The following is a 10,723-nucleotide window of genomic DNA, read 5'->3' on the forward strand; positions in this document are numbered from 1 at the left end:
GAATGAGAGCGAAATGCAGGAAGAGTGAGTAAGTGAGTGAACGAGAGATATATAGTTTGTTTGTTTTGTTTAACGACACCACTGGAGCGCATTGTTTAATTAATTATCAGCTATTGGATGTCAAACATTTGGTATTTCTGACTCGTAGTCATCAGAGGAAACCCGTTACATTTTTTCTAATGCAGCAAGGGATCTTTTATATGCACTTTCCCACAGACAGGAACGCACATACCACGGCCTTTGGGAGAGATATACAGAGTAAATAAGTAAGACTGCGTGCGTGATGAATTGATCATAATGTCTACTTCTGCATTTTTGGAGAATACGTGCTATAATGAAAAGTCATACTGCTATAAATAAGTTCCTTGGTCCGAATTTCGTCCCATGCAAATACCATATGTGACGTCGATAGTATTTATAGTTACGGTGGACTATGCTTTTGTTCATTGTGTTATCTAAACTGATCCGATAAAATACGCTTGTGACTGGTTGATATAATGCATACATGTGTATATGTCATTGTCATCGACACAATTATAAAAAAATACATACATACACAAATACTATATTACGAATAAAAGCTGCATATAGCCAATGGCGGACGGATGGTGCGTGGGTTTGAGTGTATTACACGTGATGTGCGTGTGCGTGTGTATATCAGGACTGAACGCCCAACAGGCAGCTGAATGCCCCATGATAGGATGTTCGTCATCAGGTTCATTTTCATTCCAATCACTGCTCAGTGTTCATGCAGACAAGGTGGCTGTTTTGTGGGTAACACAGCTGTCGTCGTTGCCGCTGCCATCCACCTCTCAGCTTGGCTGCGTCACTGACGGCGGTCACGTCGTGTGCCCGACCATATCGTAAGTATTAGTACAAATCGTGTTACCTTGTTTTATTCAATATTGTCATACTTCCATGATCTCTTTCTACCACATTTAAAAAAAAACCACCCAACAATAGACATGTGTAGAATTAGCAGGTTTTTACCCTTAGGACTTAGGTCTTTGACCGACCACTAAATTTTTTATTCCAAATTCTGCCCATCTCAAACTTACCCCTCCCCCCTCCTGGCCCGGACTTGGTCACTGGCGAAAGTCAGAGATTAAGCCCGTGACAGGCGTGCGTGAAGCCTTCGTGGCATATATGCACGTAAAAACTTTACCAGACCAGAACCCACAATAACCAGCTATACATTTCATTTTAATGTACTGCCACAGTAGTGACACCCCCAATCTCCGGTCAAACTAAACAATTTATATTATAATTATGTACAATCTTCAATGTCTTTTGTCGTCCCGTATTAAAATTCTTAAAATTATATACACTTACGTAATATATAATTTATGTATGCAAACTGACAGGGTTTATATATACCTGTCAGTTTTACACTTATAAAGCAAATATAAAGTAAAATATATAAAGCACATGCCCCCCCTCCCTTGCCTCCCCCCCCCCCCACCCCCACCCGCCTCCTACGCCAGTGTTATGTCCAAACAAATTTAACTATGCCTAATCCACAGCTTTTAAGTCAGGTTATTGAAATCGCAGTAAAGTAGAAAAATCAACCTTCATTTGCAGGGGTTATGTGAGTTTGGATCCCAAAACTGGAAATATATTGTGGAACAGACCTCTGAGACAAGCTACTCTGCCTGTTATGAATGCATTAGGTGACGTCATCGGCTGTAACGGAACCTTCCTGGAGAAGATCGACTCAGAGGGCACCGTTGTGAAACCAGTAATCCTTCTTTACCCACCACTGTCGCCAATATACAGGTAACTCATACCCTCTCCGTTAGTTAAGCTAATCCAGCTTACAATAACTTGGGATGGAGGGAAGGTGTGTGTGTGTGGGGGGGGGGGGGGGGGGGTAAAAACAACAACGCCAGGGCCCAACTGGCATGATATCTGAATCAAAAGAATAAAATAAAATACTACAGATAAGATAAGATAAGATAACATTTATTGCATTTAAACATTCCACGTGGGAACAGAGTGCACAAAATAACATCAAAAAGTTGCAATATCAACAAACAATTAATGACTATATTTTTACATACATGTATGTCACTACTACAGTCTATTTATTATATTGGAAAACCAACTTGCAAATAACACCTATGTTGGTTGAGTCCTGATTTTTCATAATAAAAATAAACTGCTCTTTGGGTGTCATATTTAAAAATGAAGGGTTGTAGTTGGAGATAAAATGATAACTTTGACCGCTGATACTTATATTTCTTACATTGTACAATGTGATGAAATTCATCTTCAATGATATTGCATTCATCACAGAGACGCTGGTCAAGAGGAGTATATGGTTTTGTATGCCTGCCAGTTTCAATTTTCAAGTTACGGTCACTTAGACGGAGTTTAGAAGAAAAAAATTCTATGATCTGGGTTTAAGCAATGAATTAGATATGGTTCTAAGTATATTTCCTGTTTGAGAGTTTCATATGTTCTCATTTTATTGCCAGTGCTATTTGTCTTTTTTATAATATTTAGACTTTCTTGGAAATGTTTTTGATAAAAATTGTTTAATAACTTTATTAGATAGTTTGGGCTGTTAATAATACTTCTGTACTTAAGTGGTCGATAAATGAATGTAATTTGTGAAGCCAACCAATATTCTTTCTTTCTAAAGCCATGCTTTCTTTAAAAGCATGCTGCAGTAGAATATTTTTAGTTAGTAGAATATTTTTAGTTTTTTTGCATATGAGAGTGGAATTTCACCATTCGTTTTACAACATTCATTAAAATAGGATATAAGCCAAGTTCAGCTCTTGAACTCCAATTGTGGGTATTCTTAGTAGTTTGTAGTGTATGTTTACAGAATTTTAAAAGCAGTTTTTCAGGCAGAAATGTGTCTATGTTTTTTAAAGATATATAATTTTCACCCCATACTTCACTACCATATAGGGCAACAGGTTCAATCAGAGTACTAAACAATTTACAAGAGATATCGGTTGGCAGATTGTAGTTTAACAGATTTTCCTGAAGGTAGTAGAGACAGCCTAATCCTTTTTTCCATAGAGAATGAACACATTCTTTAAAATTCCCATTTTGGGTAACATCTATTCCCAAATAGGTATATTTGTTTGTAATCGGTACAGGTTTGCCAGATAGATACCATTTAATCTACATGTGTATAAATATGATTTTAATGAAAAATAAAATGTGTGTCACAAAGCTGGAAACTGGAATTAAGTATATATAAATACATGTGTGTGTGTGTGTGTGTGTGTGTGTGTGTGTGTGTGTGTGTGTTATGTATTTATGTATGTATGTATTAATGTGTTAATATCTATATGTTGTATGTAATGATGTATGAATATCTATATATTGTATGTATATATGTCGAGGTTGACTGTTACATACATAGATATTAACGCACTGGCGCAGGGGATAATTAAATCCTTTCTGGACCACAAATTGTCCCATGCCGTTGCTGGGACTCAAACCTGTGGCACCGAATCGCCCGCAAATTGCAGACTAACCACGATGCGCTCTGAGCTATTGAGGTACCCATGTATGTATGTATGTATGTATGTATGTATTTAAGAATGAATGAACGCAGTGGCTCAGGAATTTTTTTTAAACTACAAAATTATTATTTTCTAATTTCCCCCCATACATTCGAAATTGATTTTAAATTGACTGTTGTGATATATAAAATATAACCGTTTTTCGGTTAGTCTTGTTTTAAATTTATTTGGCTAGTACTATGTTTTGTTTATTAGCCGAATACGATGTATTTGTTTTTAGACGATTGTTAGGAGAAGGGATAACAAACAAACCAACCGCTAAAAAATGGACTGGTTTAGAGGCTTAGGCGGCCGGTAGTCGTGTGGAGACTAAGATATCCTTGAGACTTGGATTTTTTTTGTATGCAATAACGGATGTGCTGTAATAGGGTTTTTCATAACAGTTTGCAGATTTAAAAAGGAAGGAAGAAAATGTTTTATTTAACGACGCATTCAACACATTTTATTTACGGATATATGGCGTCGGACATATGGTTAAGGACCACTCAGATATTGAGACAGGAAACCCGCTGTCGCCACTTCACGGGCTACTCTTTTCGATTAGCAGCAAGGGATCTTTTATATGCACCATCTCACAGACAGAATAGCACATATCACGGCCTTTGATATACCAGTCGTGGTGCACTGGCTGGAGCGAGAAATAGCCCAATGGGTCCACTGACGGGGATCGATCCCAGACCGACCGCGCAACAAGCGAACGCTTTACCACTGGGCTACGTCTCTCCCCGCAGATTTAAAAACTCCTCCTTCATAAGTTTACCAATATCAACGCTACGTCGACTGTAAATTATTGGAAAAATTATTTTATCTCTTTGTACGGCTTTACCAGATTCAACATTGATTCCAAATGTCTGTTTTGTCTGTAATTTGCGAATCCAGAAGGCCTCTCGTTCAAGTCTCAAGATGTCTGTTTCGCCTTTTGAACCAAGTATCAGGGGTTGTTCAACTGAAATTATTCCAAAATTTTCATCTAATGAATGGTCAGATAGATTGAAGTGATTGGCGATAGGGGTGTCAACTTCACGCCGAATATCATACTTGTGACAAACTGCTATAATTCTCAGTTGGTTCTGCGTTTGTCCTACGTACTGTTTTTTACATAAATTACAGGTGATTAAGATATACTACATTTTTTTTAATCTCAGTTCATGTCTGTCCGAATTTGATATTCAATTTTGTTTGGTTTGTTGACTTTTGAAAGTCGACTTCGTTTTTAATAAGTTGTGAAGTCTACACTTGATTTTGTCACAAGTAGCTGAGTAGCCAGTGCTTATTTGAGTTGATTAGTTATGCTGAAGTTTGTATGATTTATAGTCTTAAGGGGATTTTTTAATTCTCGAACAGTTTCAGATTTATTAATTATTTTTTTAAAACTGTTTGGAATATCCCCTAGGTGTTAAAGCACTAAATAAAAGTGAACAAGTATCATTGAAATTCTGTTTGTTACTCGAATTTCTGTGAAATATAATAATCTGAGATTTAACAATGCCTTTAAAGGTGTGGCGTGGGTGAAAAGACTTGAAGTGGAGAAGTTGGTGTGTGTTTGTCTAGGTAACCTGATGTTTCTAACTGTGTACCTTTATAAATTGTTACATCCAAAACGTCAACTGATTTATCTGATATTGTGGCCTTAAGTTTGATATTGTCATCCTGTTAATTTAATAGCTAAAAAAAAAGTTCCAAAATTCTTGTTTGGAATGTGGCCAAATGATAAGTATATTGTCGAGATATCTGAGGTACAACAGAGGTGTTTTACTCGATTTTTTTTAAAGCAGCCTCTTCCCATTCGGCGACATAAATAGATGCAAAATTTGGACTAAAACGTTTGCCCATAGCACAACCACATACTTGCTGATACATTTCTCCATCAAACTCAAAATCATATCCTTTTAGGCTTAATTCTCAAAAACATCATTCTAACAGCTCAGTAATGTTTGTATCTGGTCTGTTTGGATCTGGGTACATACATACATTCATACATACATACATACATACATACATAACATAACATAACATAACATAACATACATACATACATACATTATGGACGAAGGTTTTGGTTGCTGTTCCTCTTTCCTGTTAAGGTTTTTGTGTAATCCCTTATTTCTTTCCTGATTTACCGACATCGTATTAAAATGTTCAACGTGTTAATATTATATACTCAACAACGAAAGTTTAGCTAATGTTAAAAGAAATGGCATAACATTTATAAAGTAACCTATTTTTATTAATTAGTATTCACACCTGAAATGTTTACTATTTACAAATAACATAAACTCATCAACCTTTGCCTTAACACAACAGGAGGACCTGGTTTTCGTTTACGTTTATTCAACCATGGCAAATTTAGACGTCATAAAAGATATTTGCTAAACTTTCTTTGTTGAGTATATATGTCCTATCTTTGTTCAATTAGTTTGATTGCCACAGACGACAACGCTATTTTGATTGCATCTGAAAATGGCAGTTTGGTGGCCTATGAAACAAGTAAGCGTCTTTAATACAAGAGAACCCAACTAATACACCAGCGCTAAAACCACCTTAGTATTTATTGTTTAGCTAATTTCGCAGATCGGTACAGTTAGTGACTTAAAGATGGCGGCATTCTCAAAAGGTAATATTTATTATGATTTTATATGATTATAATATATTAGTCACGAAATGTAAAAGAAGAAAAAGAATTCAAGAAAAAATTGAAAAGGTAATTGTCATACCCATGGGTTTCCGCCAACAAATTACTTGGAATGATCTTTTTAATATAACTTGTAAAATTCTAATCTATTGTAAGACGGTGGAGAGAAAAAGCCAAAACCTTCTCACCCTTTCTTGGATGGAACTGTTTACAATTATTCTGAACCCGCATATATAATTAATTAATTATACACACACAAAACGATTGGGTGTGCGGCCTCGGTGGTGTCGACATTAAGCCATCGGACATAAGGCTGGTAGGTACAGGGTTCGCAGCCCGGTACCGGCTCCCACCCAGAGCGAGTTTTAACGACTCCGTGGGTGTAAGACCACCACCCCCTCTAAATTCTCTCTCAATACAGACAGACAGACCAGATAGCTAAGGTGTGCCCAGGACAGCGTGCTTGAACCTTAATTGGATATAAGCAGAAAAATAAGTTGAAATAAAATGAAATGATTGGGCACAAGTTATACAACTTACGAGGCTCTTTCCTAAATTACGTCACGGTAACAACAAAAGATACATATTCTTCTTTCACGGCTGACTCCGTTCGACGGTTAGGCTAATGACGATGAATGACCGTAATCTGTTTGTGTATTTGTTTACGTAAATGTGACACCTATCGCTGGTAACGGTTAGAATGAACGGATTAGGTGTGATGATCGCTCTAACCATCACGGGCCAAGCTTGATTGGCATTTCCGTTGTTCGTAACATCACCAGACTGCTGGCGCCACGTGCCTTGATGACTACCGTTAACCTATAGTCCTCCTACACAAATGTTTTTTGTTAATAATGTCAGTGTAAAAGGTAAAAGTGTTTTAAAAATAACACAAAATTACTATTTTCGTGTGCAAGTTACAAAATAATCTGCTGAGAAATAAATGACTTTTAGTAAATTTCATAGTATGGGAAAAAGGCGTTCCCTGTGAAACGGACTATAGTTGGACTTTTAAGACACTTCAACAACAACAACAACAACAACATCAACAACAAAACTCAAACCAGAAATAAACCAACATACGTCTCATTTAGTTGTTAGTGAGAAAGTGTAGAGGCCTTACCCACTGAATTGTTAAACACCCTCGGGGTAGGGGCCGGTACCGCGAGGCGAACTCAGTATCTATCAGCCTTAAGTCCAGTGGTTTGACCAGTAAACCACCGAGGCCGGTACACGTAGCCATGATTTTATATTGAGGGTATTTGTGTTTGGGGTTGGGGGTTGGGGTATCCACTCTGTCTATGAGTTGTATTATGGGGCGACAGGCAAATAGATAGATACAATAGAAAATATATTGCAACATACAATAAAAAATATATTGCAGCATACAATATAAAATACATTGCAGTATACAATAAAAAATATATTGCAGCATACAATAAAATATATTGCAGCGTACAATAAAAAAAATATATTGCAGCATACAATAAAATATATTGCAGCATGCAATAAAAATATATTGCAGTATACAATAAAAATATATTGCAGCATATAATAAAAATATATTGTTTTTTATTAACTGCTGCAGATGGTGTACCACTGGCGAGCCGGCGTCTTCGCGGAACCGTGGAGAGAATTAACGGGACCTTCAAGCCGATAGCAGTACCCGTCATTGCTGGTCACCGCGCCTATGTCATCACGCAGTTTGTTCCCGATCCAGGACAGTTCATACCGCACACAAAAAAGGTTCAAAGTATGCTTATACATTCAGAAGAAGAAAAATGGAATAGTAATTGGGAGTCGTATGGGGGGTGGGGAGGGGGTGGTGGTGGTCCCGACCCAGGACAGTTTGTTCTCGACCCAGGACAGTTCATATCACACACAAAAAAGATTCAAAGTATGCTTATACATTCAGAAGAAGAAAAAATCCGTATTACATACATATTAAGGCGTATGGAATAGTAATTGGAAGTTGCGGGGGGGGGGGGGGGGGGGGGGGGGGGGGGGGAAGAGATTTCCCCAAAATTGTTTTAAATGTAAAAGACAGTTTTTGTCCTAAAAATGTTCAATTATCTTGTCGTAAAAGAACCTCCCAATGCAGATAAAATTTCTTAACATACATTTAACGCAAACATTATCACTAAGTTTACTTCAGTGGAGTTTGTGTTTCTGTTTATTTGATATGCTTGATATATATTTCAACATGATTATTTTGGTGTTTGATAGTTCTTGTAATAAAATAGATTATAATTTATAACTAATTAGATTTGTTGGGTTTTTTAGGCCTACAATTATACATGAAAACATTTCAGGGAATAACTGACTAAATTTTAGGTATATCTAAAATATTCAGAGATTATAGGCCTACACAATTTCAGAGTGAATCAGATATTACACATATTACCTGAACGTTTCAAGATTATACTTGGCAATACGTACTCTCTGTAACATAGATGTACAAAACACTTACTAAGTAATTGTTCCTGAAGTTAAATACATGTACATCTTAAAGGCGTAGACCCTAGTTTCAACTCGTAAAAAATGGACACTAAGTTTAGTTAATCTACAAACCTGTAACACATTTGGATAAAGTTACAATTGAGTGAAACATGAGTCTGTGACTTTGAAATGGTGAAATACCCTCTAAAAATAGAGTAAAACTCGACTCCATAACTGTTACTTCTCAGACGCACGTGCGTTTTTAAAAATATGAAAAAATGCATTTTGTGATATTAAAAACACCAGGATGACCAAAAACATTTCGAATGTACGGAAATTGATCATCTAAACCATAAAATCTAAGTAAAATATGATTTCAGTTTTCAAAAACGGCTATAATAGTCACAAATATGCCTTAGTGTTTAAAAACTAGCTAGCGAACGTTTCATTAACGTTAACTATTTGATTGGTTCCCGACGTGGCCATTTGGTTTAATGTGGAGCGCATAAATCAGTCTAGCGGACGTTAGCGACAAACGGTTGACGGAACTTACCCATTTAAGAATTATTATTAATATTAGACCAGCCCATCTAAATTTGCGCCGAAAATATATTATATTAATAATTTATATAGGATAGTAATGTTGATATGTTTCTTTAAGGGCGCAGCCAAACTTTTTTAACCCAAATTTCCCCCTTGTTATACTTTTGGCGTTAATTTTCAAAATTTCCCCTATTTGTTAGGTTATCCCTGTCCCGAGTCAGACTCCCGATCCTATCGGAGGCCGGACTCGGGATAGGCGTGTTCGAAACCCTAGTGGTATATGGACACGTTAAACAAGTTACTAAGCTAAGCTACCCAAGGCTACCTATTTTACATGTTTATAATATATTTTTTAGATCCAGATTCTTGAGATGCAACGACTCTATGCAGTCGACATTCTTCAGGTAATGGTCAACAAGCTTCGTATTAAATGGGTGTTCAACTTTGAGGCAGAAAAACATAGACCGAAAGTAAACCAACCCATTAACAATGAAATATGTCACGATCCAGTTCTGCTCTACGATGAAGGAATCATATACATCAGCCTGACGCCCCCTACCGGTTGTTCTGTGAATAGTAATACCTACATATGGGCTCTTCGTGATGAAGGATCGAGTGCAACAGTTGTGTTTAAAAAAGTCCTTGCGCCGTCTGACTTGGCAAAATTTCCACAAACCGAATCGACGTCTGCAAGTAAATTAAACGGATTTGTTCAGATGTGGAGTAGCGATAATGAAGAAAGAAAATCGAGGTTTCGACTCAAGAACCGAAAACGCAGCAATGGTCCTTTGTCGGATCGTTCCAACACAAATCCAATTCGGGGTATGTCTCTTCTGTGGACAGTGTCCAAGCAAGGGAAGGAGATTCTAGGTCTAAATCCTACAACCGGATACGTTATGTCCACTATTCACGTAGCCGCCATTCTCCAAGTTCAGTCCGTTTTAATAACTTCCAAGGTCATGGTCACACGAACGACTTCAGGACAAGACGTTTTGATCTTTGGTGTGAAGGTTTCAAACCAGTCCAAAACTCAAGCTAAAAACATGCTAGTCTGTATTCAAATACCCCAGCCAATCACACCCATGGAACCCGTGTTGCTATGGCAAGTTCCGTCTCCTAAAGGGGGAGAGATTATAGGGCAAATCATTCCAGTTAGTTTGTTGCCTGCTAACAAAGTGGCCACACTAAAATATGAGAAACAAATAATGGCATTAGTGTCAATGGAAGTAAATACGAATGGAGAATACGTATTCGCTGTATCTCAAAGTGTTTATTAAGAGTCATCTTACACTAAATTTTCCCCATGTCGTAGTTCGAGGTGCTGACTAATATTTACGAAGATTAAAAAAACTGCAACTCTGACTGATAGTACTATTTAAAACTGTTATTTGTGCAAATATTTCTGTAATAATATTATTTTATTGATTGTATTGTTTATGTGAGGTGGAACTCGGCGGTATAGGTGGGATTTTTGTATTATTATTATTATTTTTTTTAATGCAATTGCGATTTTCTGCAAAGATTTAATAGGGTCTTATATGCCAGTTGACACTTTTTTCCCCAG

General features: G+C 36.9%; 1 protein-coding gene across 1 annotated transcript; it reads left to right on the plus strand.

The window, feature by feature from the left end:
- The first annotated feature begins 636 nt into the window (after nt 1-636).
- Nucleotides 637-10,521, plus strand: LOC121383724. Its single transcript, XM_041513819.1, has 5 exons — nt 637-863; nt 1,582-1,776; nt 5,962-6,032; nt 7,766-7,923; nt 9,531-10,521. The coding sequence occupies exons 1-5, from the start codon at nt 637-639 to the stop codon at nt 10,434-10,436; spliced, it is 1,557 nt and encodes a 518-aa protein (XP_041369753.1). The 3' UTR covers nt 10,437-10,521.
- The last annotated feature ends 202 nt before the right edge of the window (nt 10,522-10,723 follow it).

The sequence above is a fragment of the Gigantopelta aegis genome, chromosome 10, assembly GCF_016097555.1.
Source record: "Gigantopelta aegis isolate Gae_Host chromosome 10, Gae_host_genome, whole genome shotgun sequence".
Taxonomy (NCBI): domain Eukaryota; kingdom Metazoa; phylum Mollusca; class Gastropoda; order Neomphalida; family Peltospiridae; genus Gigantopelta; species Gigantopelta aegis.